This window comes from Fundulus heteroclitus, chromosome 15, assembly GCF_011125445.2.
Source record: "Fundulus heteroclitus isolate FHET01 chromosome 15, MU-UCD_Fhet_4.1, whole genome shotgun sequence".
In the NCBI taxonomy this organism is placed as follows: domain Eukaryota; kingdom Metazoa; phylum Chordata; class Actinopteri; order Cyprinodontiformes; family Fundulidae; genus Fundulus; species Fundulus heteroclitus.
Window position 1 is genome coordinate 31,285,567 of NC_046375.1, and position 13,376 is coordinate 31,298,942.

Sequence of the window (13,376 nt, forward strand, 5' to 3'; positions counted from 1 at the left end):
CCACAAAGACACTAAAGGTTTTAGAGCTCCTCCACGGTGGAAAAGCTGGCAACCTGCTGGCAGACTGACCACCACTTGAATCATCCAATCACTAAACATCCAGAAAACAACACCAAAAGTTGAAATCTGGTATCTAAATCCAACCCAGTTGAAGAACCTTCAGTCCAGAACTAGAAGGATCTAAAAGGAAAAGTTTTTTTTATTTTTGAAAAGGTATGTTTCTAGCCGTTAAGAACTCAAAAAGCAGCATTTAACAAATAGAAAACTAAAAACACGATGTTGTAGGTCAAGGATAAAAGGTCCTTTCCTAAATTTAAATAATTATTAGAAAGCTTTTATCTCAGAAATGTTTATTTTTTATGTAACAGAAATAGGAATTTAGTCTGGAAATTTTTTCCAATTTTCCAAACGTACCCAGAAAGTAAATCAAACTCCCTTCTTCTCACGGCTGCTTAGGAACCATGTCAGCACGGGTGCATGTTGGTGCCTCATAACCCAACATTAGATACCTTTACGTTCACATCCACCAATCATCCTTTCTGGATTGTTTCCTGTAAGTAAGGGATCTTTGAAATCTTCCTTCAGACAGCTGTTTGTTTTAAATGAACCATTTTAACAACACAGGTGATAACGCTGCAGGGTGAAGGAGCCCCGTCACGTTTGGGGGTTGGCGCCAAGCTCTGCTATAAGATGGGTTGATTTTTAGATGTCTGAACTACTGCGGATAAAAATATGCCAGATCAGATCTTCTTTCATACCTGGACACCCTGAAATGAGACAAATCTCTGGGGAAAGGAATCAAATCAGGTCTGAGGAGAACAGCAGCAACCACAGACAATAAGCACCTGTGATCAGGCAAGCCATACCTTTCTGAAGACTCTTCACATGCGCGAGCTTGCTTTGCACATGGAGGAGACTTCTCTTAGCTGTCTGTATGGGGCTCCTCAGGGGGCTGATGGCTTCAGGGATCCTCCTTAGATTGCTTAGTGTGTGCATCATGGAGTCTTCATCGTGAGGCAATGACACGGAGCTGGACGGCTCAGCGTGGGGGTCCTGGCTGCAAGTCTTCTGAGGTGTGACGGTGAGGGCACTGGATTTCCCCAGGTACATGTCCTCCTCTGTTGTGCTGCTCACCTTGGACACTCCGATGTAGCCAACAGAAGAGTGGGGCTGGCTGCTGACGTCCCCGTCATCAGCGGGGTCCTCGTCTGTCTGCGTCATAACATAAATGGCTTCCGAGAGACTCAGCCCTTCCTGTGGAAATGAATCCAGACAGATGGAGCTGGACACTGAATCTGGGTCTTTGGAGCGTTCCAGTTGACCGAGATGATCGTTCCCCTGAGGTACGCTGGTTGAAGATGGGAGGCAGAGACCTGGCTGAGCTGGTGAAACAGCGTGAACGCACCGTTGACCTGTCGTTCTGGCTTTCTCCAGCCTGTGTTCAGGATCATCAGAGTCCTTTGGCTGAGGTGATGCTGCAGCGTTGTTGGCTGCATCTATCGACACACTCGCTGGAACAGCAGTTTCATCTGAATTAACAGCAGCAGCAGCTTCTGTCCCATCAGCAAGAAGATCAGCTGCATGGTCAGGCTGGGTGCTTTGTACTTCGGTGCTTTTCTGTTGCTCCCCGATGGATGGAGACGTGTCGCTGGGCTGAGAGCTCTCTGTGACCTCCAGTTGACCATGTCCAGCTAGCTGGCCGCCTGAGACCAGTTTCTCACAATGCTCTGAGTCATCCGCTGCTGGTGAAGAACAGCTCTTTGAAGACAGGTCTTTACAGGGCACCGGCTCTTCGCCCCCTGTTGCATCCTGGGATTGGCGTTGGGGGGGACTACTCAGGACAGAAAGGGTTTCGCCGGCAGACTCATTCCCATTTTTGGCATTTTCCATCCCGTCGTCCACATCAGAACTGTCACTGATCGTCTGGTTACTCGGGGCTGTGAGGTCCTGTGTGGGTCGCTCAGCAACATGTTCTAGTTCTGCTTGTAGCTCACTGCTGTCTACCTCATCGATGACGCACAGGTCGTCCATGTCGGGCTGGGAGTGTTCCTCCGCTGATTGCTCTTCAACAGAACCGTCTACTTTTGGGAGTTGGGCGCTGCTGTCTTTGGGCAGAACATGCTTTTTGATTGGTGAGAGGGTCAGATTCAATGTTTCCATGAAGCACAGTTTCTTGTTTGAATTATTTTCATCCACAGACATACTTGCGTCTGGCTCTCCAGCTGACCTTTTGACATCTTTAGCTTTCTTTTCCCGTCTTCTTTCTGGCTGTTTAGCTCTGTGCTTCCTGTGCTCTCTGCTGTTCTCTTTCTGACTGCTTTTCCTGTGACGCCTTCTCTCGACTTCATCCCTACACCTATCTGCGCGTCTTTGATGATCTCTGTGTTGATCTCTTTCTCGTTCTTTACTGCCCTCACCGGAGCGCTTAGACTGCTCTGGAGAAGAGCTTTTCTTGTCCTTTGAACTGGACCACCTATCATATGTGTGACTTTTGGAGATTCTTCTGTACTCAGGGAGGCAGTTTCCACCTGACGGGTAATGTTGAGCTTTATCGTGCTCTAGAGAAGCTGTTCTAGCTTCATCTCTTCTCTGGACTTTACTGCCTTCGTTCTGCTGTTCAGAGGAGGCTGCAGTGCTCAGACGTTCTTGTGAAGAAGTTTTAGCTCCATCTGATCGGCAGTGTCTCTCTATGTTTTGGGATTTCCTGTATTTGTGCGACCGAGAGCCGCACCCTTGTCCAGTGTCTTTATCCCCATTGTGTACCTGCTTTTGGTCAGAGTCCTTGTCGTGATGCGAACCATTTCTAAGCCTCCGATCTGTTGAAGCAGACAGTTTCTGACTCTCATTTCTCTCCTCTCTGTCTCTGGACTCGTGCCTGCCTGGTTCAGTCTGTTTCTTAGCTACTTCCTGTCCTCTTTGAGAGTGGTTATGAAGTGGGGGGGTTGTAGATCTGCTGAAATCACAAGGTGCTTTGGTCGTAGGTTGAGGAGCATCTACTAAAGGGAGCTCCTCCTTAGACTGTGAATTTGGAGGAGATTGTGGTGAAAGTGTTCTAATTGAGGAGCGGATGGAGGTCCGACCAACCCAATTCGGATCCTGTATACTTTTTGTCTTAGACGGATGGTAATGAGGAAACCTTCCAGCCCTACAGGACAATAAAACAAGACAAATGCTACTGATCATTGCCAACAACATATGGATCTGCGAGCATTTGTAAAAATGGTCCAGCCCAGTGTGCTGCTGTGGAGCGGTTTACAGGGGTTGATGGCAACACTCACCGCTGGGTCAACCTTTGAATCTCAGCATCTTTCCGAACAACTTCTTGCCTTGCTGTTCGTAAAAGTGCCGAGATGTTCTTCTTAAGACGATTGTTTTCGGTCGTCAACCTGGTATTCTATCGATGGGAGAAACAAAATGTCAGTATTAATTCTTTAACTGTTCACAGAAAGAGGCTAGAGCTACAGTGAATATAATACATAACTTTAACCTGACCTTTAACCTCAGCAATCCAATTGAAAAAAAAAAAATTAACTAACAACATGGTTGCGTAAGCGTGCACACCTGCTTACTAAAACTTTGTTGAAACCCTTTTATTACGGCACTCAGGTGTTCTGAGCTGTTGTGCCAGTTCAGACGTGACAGAAAGCGGTAACGGACTACGTTACCCACGATGCAATGTGGTCAAAATGGCCACCAACTCATGTGGTCAAAATGGCCACCAACTCCCATCACGCAACACGGCAAAATGGCCGCCGATCAAGGAAACAGCATCAATTCGGGACGTAACGGACTGCGTTACCCATGATGCAATGTGGTCAAAATGGCCACCAACTCCCATCACGCAACACGGCAAAATGGCCGCCGATCAAGATAAGGTTGCTATAGTGATGGCTATAAAAGCCGATCACACACGATGAGCTTCCTTCTTCCCTGGCTTTTGGCCAACCCGAGAAGACACACACGCACAGCTGATTCCCACGCCACGTGTTCGATTGCTCGCTGGACCGAGATTTTTCGACGCAACGGTTATTCCCTGCTTTATAACAGGAGGTCGACTTAAATAAGTACTTTTAAATTCCCTCTGATCAAAAGACTGAGAGACGCCGCATCTCCCACTGATCGAAGGGGACCCCGCTTTTGTCTGGCCAACAAGCGACTGTTGAACCCGGAGGAAGAAACGAAGCAGCTTCTCCCCCGTCCCGCTGCAGCCTGTGGACAACTGCGCTCGTCGAAGCGCGTCCAGAAAGCCACACTCGGAGCGTTCCGGACCAGCCCCGAGGCACCTCAAAGTAACGGGGTTTTCCCCCTTTCATTTCTGTCTCACCAACAGGGTGTTTAGAAGTGCCTGGGCAGGCGTAGAACTTTGTAGGTGTTGGTTAATGCTTTTATTCCACGACGAAGTTGGAATTATTTTTGCTGAACATTTTCTTTGTATGTGCATGTATTTTACAATTGATTTGCTGTGTTGATTTGTGATCCATCAAGAACCCCGCCGTGGGTTACCGATTTATCTCTTTTCATCTTCTTCCCTGCTTCCCCCCTCTCTCTCTTTTCGCTCCTTATCAGTTTAATTTCTTTGTCCGAGCTCAAGTCGCGGGCTTTGCTTTAAACTCCTAGTTAGCCCCCCCCTCTCGAAACGAGGCATTGTCCCATCAGCGTAAGCGTGGTTACGTTATTAGGACCTCCCCTCATACGTCATCGTAGCAGCCATCTTGGGAGGGTCACGTGTATCTGGACTGTAGGTAGCTTAGCTGAACTAGCTTTGTGTAAGACATCAAAGCGTCCAGTGAGATTCCCGAAGCTGTTCTGTCTGTCAATGCTGATACGTGAAATGCCGATGTTTCGAGGGCGGTGTTAAACAACTTTGAGTTAAGTTAAGATCTGCTAACCGCTCATTTTAATCCATTGTTTATTTTTGTTTTGTTCTTTATTTCCACATATATATTTTGCATGTTTTAGTTTAGTAATGAGTAAGAATTCCAAAGTTGTTTGAATCAGAGAATTACTGTAACAGGGAATTGCTTTTGGTTCAATAAAACCAACCACTGCGGAATAGACATTGTTTTGTGTTCAGTCCAATTCACAGTTACATGGTTATTCAGAAATCAGAGCTAACCTCCTTTGGAGTTAACATCTGACATTAATACAGAGACAATATCATTGGATGGTGATAAGGAATAAGGATTTAAACTCTAATTGCAGTTACATTGGGGTTCTCACAGCCTGCTGGATAAACCTGGTCGGTTAACAGTCCGACCTGATCATTTATTCCAGCATAAATGAGTTCATAACAGAAAGTTAACTAATGCATTAGTGGTATAAATACTTATAAGCTTATAGCTAACATCACCACCATTTGAACTATATTTGTTATAGCGAAATTTTGAGTTGAATGATTTATTATTTAAATTATAATACCAAATTATAATTAATAATAATAATAAGCATATTCAACCAGCTTATGGCATAGCATAAATTGGCTTTTTCCCGGTGTGGGCTGGAGTCTACTTATTGGCGTTCCTTTAGACAAAATCGAATAACCAGCAACTTATGAATTGAATGAACACAATCCATATTCCAGCATTTTGACTGCTCACCTTGCCAAAAGGACTATTCAGTCATAATTGATTAAGGAGGTATCATTACTAAATATATACGTGTTTGAGGTTGTTAACCTGAGGTTTGAATATTGATTTCTGGACTGGAAGTCAGCTAGATTGAAATACACAGCAGCCAGCGTCTGCTACTTGTCAATCAGAGTCTGTGTCGTGTTCTGCTTTGAAAAGAGAGACCCTGCCTCCATCTGGTGGCCAGGATAGGTAGTTGCAGTCACGGTTTTAAAGACAGCTTAGATCGCTCAGTGTCCCGGAGGGACAGTTTTGAAAGTCAGTTTCTTTAAACTTACCTTACGGTTACGCCCTTTTGTCTTTTTTAATTTTATTTTATTCATTTTTTTTTTTTCTCCTTTATCCCCTTCTGCTCATCATAAGTGGTCAAAATTGAGCTGTGATTTTGAAACTAAGGTTGCAATTTAGCGGTTTTTAACTGTCATTCTTTGCCACCTCTGAAGCTCCAAGACACTGCTATTTTCCACACATGTGTAGAGCACCTGTTCTGAAATAACTTACATCACAAACAAAGCCACAGCTTTATCATTTAATTACTGGCCGAAAGGTTAGTGGTCCATGTCACTCAAAGTTAATATTCTCAAAGTTAAACAAGCATATTAACCGTTCCTAAAACATAGGAGCTGTAAGTCGCAGGGTTGATTTTCCCCTGTGCAGCCTAATTAAACGCACGTATTTGAACCCACTTACTGCAGTTAAGTGCCAGTCATAGTGCGTGTTTGCTGTTAACAGTTAAAGTGAAGCCACTTAACAGTTGTTGTTAGCAGTTGTTGTTTAGCGCTGAGCTAAACTTAAGTGTATGCGTTGTTGCTTAGTGCTAAGCTAGAATACAGCGTTGTTATTTGTTGTCTGTCGTTTAGCGCGGAGCTAAACTACAGTGTTACTTGTTGTGTTGTTATCCATAGCTGACAAAGAATGGATAGTAGCGGTTCTTCAGTCAAAGGAGCTGAAGGTCCAAACCATTCCATTGGAATGGAGGCCCAGGATGTCATTAGCTCACTGCTTAAAATGACACCGGACGAACAAACCCGTCTGAATCAGTTTAGCATAGAAGACTGTGAGAGGAGAATTCAGGAATTGGTGGAGGAGGTCCAGAGCAAGCCAAAGGGTAGATTGGTAGCAGATGTTTTGGGTGAATTAACTGCGTTATACCACCGAAGGTTAACGCTAGAGACCAATCTGCGTAACAGAGAGGTTGAGAGGCGTGCTTTAGCTGAGGAAAGAATCAGGGAGCTAGAACAGAGAAGTGTTCAGGGCAGCTGTCATCCCACAGAGGAGCGAGAGGAGGATCGCATTAGCTTGCAGACAGAAGGATCTGAGTGTGAGGACTCCAGAGGAAAACATGGAGATCACACCTGGAGGACATTGGATGAACTGGGCCCTCAGACACCTTCTGAGCGAAGGGTAAGCGAAGGTCAGGACAGACATAGCAGTGTGATACAGAAAGAAATGCCTAAACAACTTACGGTGGCAATCAGGACTGATCCACATGATGTAAATCATGGGAAAACACCTGCTTCCCACCTGACCCCTGACACGGCTCGCTATGATCTTTTCCCCCCACCAGGGCGACGAGAGCACCGTTCCTGGGACACAGGTGAACCCCACTCCTCTGAACTGCGTCCACAGACAAGAGTTCATGACAGGGGGGGTCCCCCTGCGTCCCACAAACGGCCGCCGATGCCAGGTAGGTGGTCAGAACTGGAGCCTCCCTCCTATCGTGGTTACCGCAGGCAGGAGTCGTCAGGAGAGGACTCAGATGGACCAGCTCCGATCCCTGAACAGGGACTGCGGATGCGTCAACTTGAGTCCCTGGCCCGAGACATAGAGCGTTTTGATCCTAGCAATACAGAATCCACCATTGATGACTATCTCAGAGAGGTAGAGCGCTGTCTGCTAGACTTATATAGCCCCTCAGCTCGAGAAAAGTTGAAGCTTATCTGGAAAACCACGTCCAGAAGTGTCCATGTTTTCATAGAAAGCCTCCCTCCAGCTACACGTGACCGTTATTCAGCTCTTTGTCAGGCTTTAAGAGAAGAATATTCTGTGTTTACAGACCCAGCTTCTGCAACTCTTGGAGCTTTTGCAATTCAGCAAAAGAGAACTGAAGCACCAAAAGAGTACTACCGTCGCTTGCGGGCTGCTTACTTTCAGGGACGAAATGCTCCCGGCTTGGAGGAAGACCACACTTTCAAATCTTTGTTCCTCCATAATCTTCATGAAATCGTGCGTTATGAGGTTACCATGCATTGTAGAACCAAGAAACTTACCATGCAGGAAATCAGGAAATACGCGCAGGTGGCATGGGAAACACGTGTCCGGCCCAACAAAGGAGCCGATAGTGATAAAAGGGTTCTGCAGATTCAAGCCGAACCAGAAAAGAGTTTAGGTCTGGAGGGACATGAGATGCCTCCCTTCAAACCTAAAACTAGATTTGGCCCTAAGAAGCAACATGGTTTTGAGCCGCCGCAGAAGAAAGCTTCCCAGGATAGGAGAGGTCAGCATGGCAGCATGGAAGGTGAGAGGTTTCAAAAATGGCACAGGCCGGATCCAGCTCGATACGGTAAGCAAGCTGACAGGCCGGAAAGGTCGAAAAGCACACATGACCACAAAGGCTGGAACCTGTGCATAGAGGAGTCAATGAGAAAGGAGATGGAGGAGACTTTTCGCAGGTCGCTCGCCGGAACAGTGCGTCAGATCGCGCCGCAGCCGTACCAGCCACCATCCAATCCTGTCGACCCTCCAGGTAAGCCAGGCCCAAAACCCCCGCCAGCATGACTAGGCGTGGAGCAGGCTTCCCCTTCTAACAGAGTTTATCTGATTAAGGGGGGGGACCAACCGAAAATTCACCAACAACCTTCTAAGATCCCATCAACAGGTGATCAGAAAGCCCCTTTTCTAAGGTTTTTAGGTGAGCTAAACCATCATGAAAATGCACACCGCTTATACTGCTCGACAGTTATCGGAGGATGTGTAACTGCAAATGCTCTTTTAGACATGGGTTCCGAGATCAGTCTAATGTGCTCAGATTTGTTTGATGAGGTGACCAGAGCTATGGTGTCTTTTGGGAAACCGTTCCAGGTGGAGACCTGTAACGTGGGCATCACCAGCTACACTCAGGATCAGTCATGCATCACCAAACGGGCGTGGTTAGACATCACTTTCCGTGACATGACCCTGGTGCACCCCATCTACATATGTACTTTGGACACAGAACCTTTTCTTGTGGGTCAGGACCTGTTGAACAGGTTAGCCCCACTCATTGACTGCTATCATGGTCACCTTTGGGCCCAAGTGGGGACCCCCAAGCCCCTCACTTCTGGAAGTGGACTGTCCGTCCCTATCAACCAGGTGACATGCTCCGAGGAGCCCAAAGAACTTTTAGCACCATTTCTGCCTTCCACAGAGCCGATTTCCAAATCCTCTGACACACCCCTGCTTGAGCTGAACAATCGCTCAGCTTACCTGTTAGTGGAGAATCCAACCCACATGCCGATCCAAGTGGTGGCGAAGGAACCTCTTGGGGTGCTCATCGAAAGCTCTTTCCACGACTTTGAGCTGAGCATTCCCGTCATCGGAGACCTGCCCTTATCCTTGACCGGCAGACAGGACTCTCCAGACACCGTGTTTACTTTTCCTTCCAACATGATCCAAATCAGGCGACACGAAGCTCTGCCTGCTGGATCCATTTGTGGTGCAACGCTTGAAGCTGAAGGAAATCTGTTGGTGTATGCGATAGCAACCAACCCAACAGAACCAGCACCAAATCAACCAGGGGACCGGGACTCACCCACTGAGCCCTACCCTGGCTTCGAAACAGAAATCATGCAACAGCTGGAAAAAGCTGATGCACTGACCACTGAAACAGAGGAAACAGCACTTAAGGAGCTGTTTTATGAGTTTCAGCCCATTCAGCCCAAAGATTCAAACGAACTTGGGATCCCACTGACACACATCCATCACTCACCAGTAGGAGAACACAGAAGCTGCAAAGCTAATCTGAAAACTCTCCAACAGGTGGCGTCCCGGCCCTTAACGGCCCAGGACACCCAGGAGTATCTACAAGGCTGCTTAACCTGCAGCCAGTTACAACCCACACGACCACCAGACCAAGCCCTGCTTCAGCGAAGGGGGGTTACATTTCCGTGGTCACATTTGCAGACTGACTGGATCGGTCCAGTCCCCAAATCGTCAAGAGGTAACAGATATCTTTTGACAATAACAGGCAGTTTCACAGAATGGGTCGAATGTCTGCCGGCACCGAATGACACCGCTGTCACCACAGCAGCCCTGCTGCTAAATCACGTTTTCAGCCGGTGGGGCCTTCCCCTGTCCATCGACTCGGACAGAGGAACGTCAAACATTATGACCGTGCTTTTCAACATGTTGGGCGTGGAAGTTAAATTCCACATCACCTACCGCCCACAGTCATCCGGACAGGTGGAGCGAATGAACTGCACCGTGGTCAGCATGTCAAAGGAACATGCCAGCAGCCATGACAGGGACCGGGATACAAAGCTTCCCCTGGTCCTAATGCTAGTCCGCTCTACCTCACCATGCTCCACAGGGGTGACACTTTTCCAGATGATGACAGGAAGACAAAGGACACTTCCCCTGAATCTCATCTACCAGCTCAAAGACGTCAGTGTGACAACCGTCTACACTGCACACCAGTGCGTCACTGACTTAAAAGACCGTCTCCGAACGACTTTCGCGTGGCCTCGAAAGAACCTAGAAGCCAGCGTGCAAAGTCCAGAGTACACATGGGTTCAGGCGAACCAAACTAAACCGTCCACTAAACTCTCCTCACAGGGAACGGAGCCTAACTCCGCCCCCGCCGAAGAGAACAATGCATAGCATTAAATAGGACAGGTGCACGTTTAATTAGGACATTTTAAACATGCACTAACAAAGCAAATGTCCATACATAACTTCACGTCTATAATTTCACACTCAGCCATAACACCATGCATTGCTTTGGAAACGCTCACAGAAGTGGTAAAGAATGACATGATGTATACTCAGGTTGTTAGAGATTTAATGCAGGACCTCACTCGAGAGGTTAGCTCATCCATAAATAGCCTTGCTGAAGGACGGATTCCTCCGTACCTGGTACCAGTAGATTTGGTTGAAAAGGTTCTCAAATCTGCCTCTAGTGAAACACTGCAACCACCACAAATACACCTGGCGTACAGCCTAGGTAGTGCAATTCCGATATTTGTAAATCCTGACAACTTGGAGATAGGATTTATGCTAAACCTTCCCATCATTGAAAGAGCTAATGTGTATAGGCTTAAATCAGTATTGAATGTCGGTTTTTGGCAAGGTGAGACCCACGTACACCTACAAACTCCCTCAATATTGGCCTATCATGATGCTGACCCCAAACTTTATTTAGTCCCTAATTTGGATTTGTGTACCAAAACCAAAGACATCCACTGGGTATGCCCAAGCAACCCATTTATCAGAGACGTTACCAATTACCTGTGTGGTCTAATGAATCTCCTGAACAAAACTGTCAGGCTAGAATGACCCTTAAAGATGCAGGTGTGGAAACCAAAATTGAGCGGGCAGGTAACCGCTGGCTCGTTAGCACCCCAGAGGCAGAAGCCCTGTTATCCTACGAGCAGCATGACACAGTTACTAGACTAAAACTGCCCAACCAAACCATTTTCTGTTCCCCACCTCAAGGTGCTCCAGTCCACATTGGAAACATGGTTCTGCATCACCTTGACGTTGATAAATATGACTCAGAGATTGAAATAATAGATGTCTTTAAGGGATACAATTTCAGCATTGATGTCGGCATTGAAAGACAGCTTTTACTTGCAGGCACCCAGCTGATTAAATTCAGTCTCACTCCATCAGAGTTGAGCTCGGTCCCTCTGCTTCGCTTCCCCAGAGCTACAGAGTCGACCGACACTCACATTATGACCATTATTGTGGTTCTCCTTGTATTTGGATGGGCCATCACTACCGCGATGGCGTATGCAGCATACAAGCAGATCAAACAGTTGCAAACCAGGATTGACGCCCTCACCTTTGTCGCTCCCAGGTTCGTAGCACCAGCTCCTTGAAGGCCATAAGCTGATTAGACTACGAACCGCTGTCTCTTTCCTTTCCCTCTTTCCTTCTCTCCCTTCTTTGGTTCAAAGTTCAAACCTGATGACCAATGAATGTATTGACAATGGTGATTGTGAAGTTTGCATTTCTTTTTTTTTTATTATTACTTTATTGTTGCCTTATTAGCCAATAGAAATGACTAGCTATAGCTTAGTCCTGCCCAGGCTAGGTCACTGACCCAGGCACAATGAATGCTTTGTTTTTCCTCCTCTTGGATGATGAACTGAACTGCATGAATCCCAATGGACTACTAGAAAGACTATTAGGTTGTTCCACTCATGCACAACGGATTTTCGTCACGCCAGAATGGACTTGGTTGTAGCTTTAAAGACTGTGACCAGCATCCCACTCTTCAAAGCTAAAGGGGGGTATGTTGTGCCAGTTCAGACGTGACAGAAAGCGGTAACGGACTACGTTACCCACGATGCAATGTGGTCAAAATGGCCACCAACTCATGTGGTCAAAATGGCCACCAACTCCCATCACGCAACACGGCAAAATGGCCGCCGATCAAGGAAACAGCATCAATTCGGGACGTAACGGACTGCGTTACCCATGATGCAATGTGGTCAAAATGGCCACCAACTCCCATCACGCAACACGGCAAAATGGCCGCCGATCAAGATAAGGTTGCTATAGTGATGGCTATAAAAGCCGATCACACACGATGAGCTTCCTTCTTCCCTGGCTTTTGGCCAACCCGAGAAGACACACACGCACAGCTGATTCCCACGCCACGTGTTCGATTGCTCGCTGGACCGAGATTTTTCGACGCAACGGTTATTCCCTGCTTTATAACAGGAGGTCGACTTAAATAAGTACTTTTAAATTCCCTCTGATCAAAAGACTGAGAGACGCCGCATCTCCCACTGATCGAAGGGGACCCCGCTTTTGTCTGGCCAACAAAGCGACTGTTGAACCCGGAGGAAGAAACGAAGCAGCTTCTCCCCCGTCCCGCTGCAGCCTGTGGACAACTGCGCTCGTCGAAGCGCGTCCAGAAAGCCACACTCGGAGCGTTCCGGACCAGCCCCGAGGCACCTCAAAGTAACGGGGTTTTCCCCCTTTCATTTCTGTCTCACCAACAGGGTGTTTAGAAGTGCCTGGGCAGGCGTAGAACTTTGTAGGTGTTGGTTAATGCTTTTATTCCACGACGAAGTTGGAATTATTTTTGCTGAACATTTTCTTTGTATGTGCATGTATTTTACAATTGATTTGCTGTGTTGATTTGTGATCCATCAAGAACCCCGCCGTGGGTTACCGATTTATCTCTTTTCATCTTCTTCCCTGCTTCCCCCCCTCTCTCTCTTTTCGCTCCTTATCAGTTTAATTTCTTTGTCCGAGCTCAAGTCGCGGGCTTTGCTTTAAACTCCTAGTTAGCCCCCCCCCTCTCGAAACGAGGCATTGTCCCATCAGCGTAAGCGTGGTTACGTTATTAGGACCTCCCCTCATACGTCATCGTAGCAGCCATCTTGGGAGGGTCACGTGTATCTGGACTGTAGGTAGCTTAGCTGAACTAGCTTTGTGTAAGACATCAAAGCGTCCAGTGAGATTCCCGAAGCTGTTCTGTCTGTCAATGCTGATACGTGAAATGCCGATGTTTCGAGGGCGGTGTTAAACAACTTTGAG

At 47.1% G+C, this 13,376-nt stretch overlaps 1 protein-coding gene across 4 annotated transcripts in view; it reads right to left on the reverse strand.

Moving 5' to 3' along the window:
- casp8ap2 (caspase 8 associated protein 2) overlaps window positions 1-13,376 on the reverse strand; it is a 33,210-nt gene that overhangs the window by 13,465 nt on the left and 6,369 nt on the right. For all 4 annotated transcript variants that reach the window (XM_021311404.2, XM_036147123.1, XM_036147125.1 and 1 more), the window contains exons 6-7: window positions 3,279-3,394; window positions 867-3,145 (exon numbers count right to left, since the gene is read on the reverse strand). In XM_021311404.2, coding sequence (XP_021167079.2) covers window positions 867-3,145; window positions 3,279-3,394 — 2,395 coding nt within the window. The remainder of the gene's footprint in view (window positions 1-866; window positions 3,146-3,278; window positions 3,395-13,376) is intronic.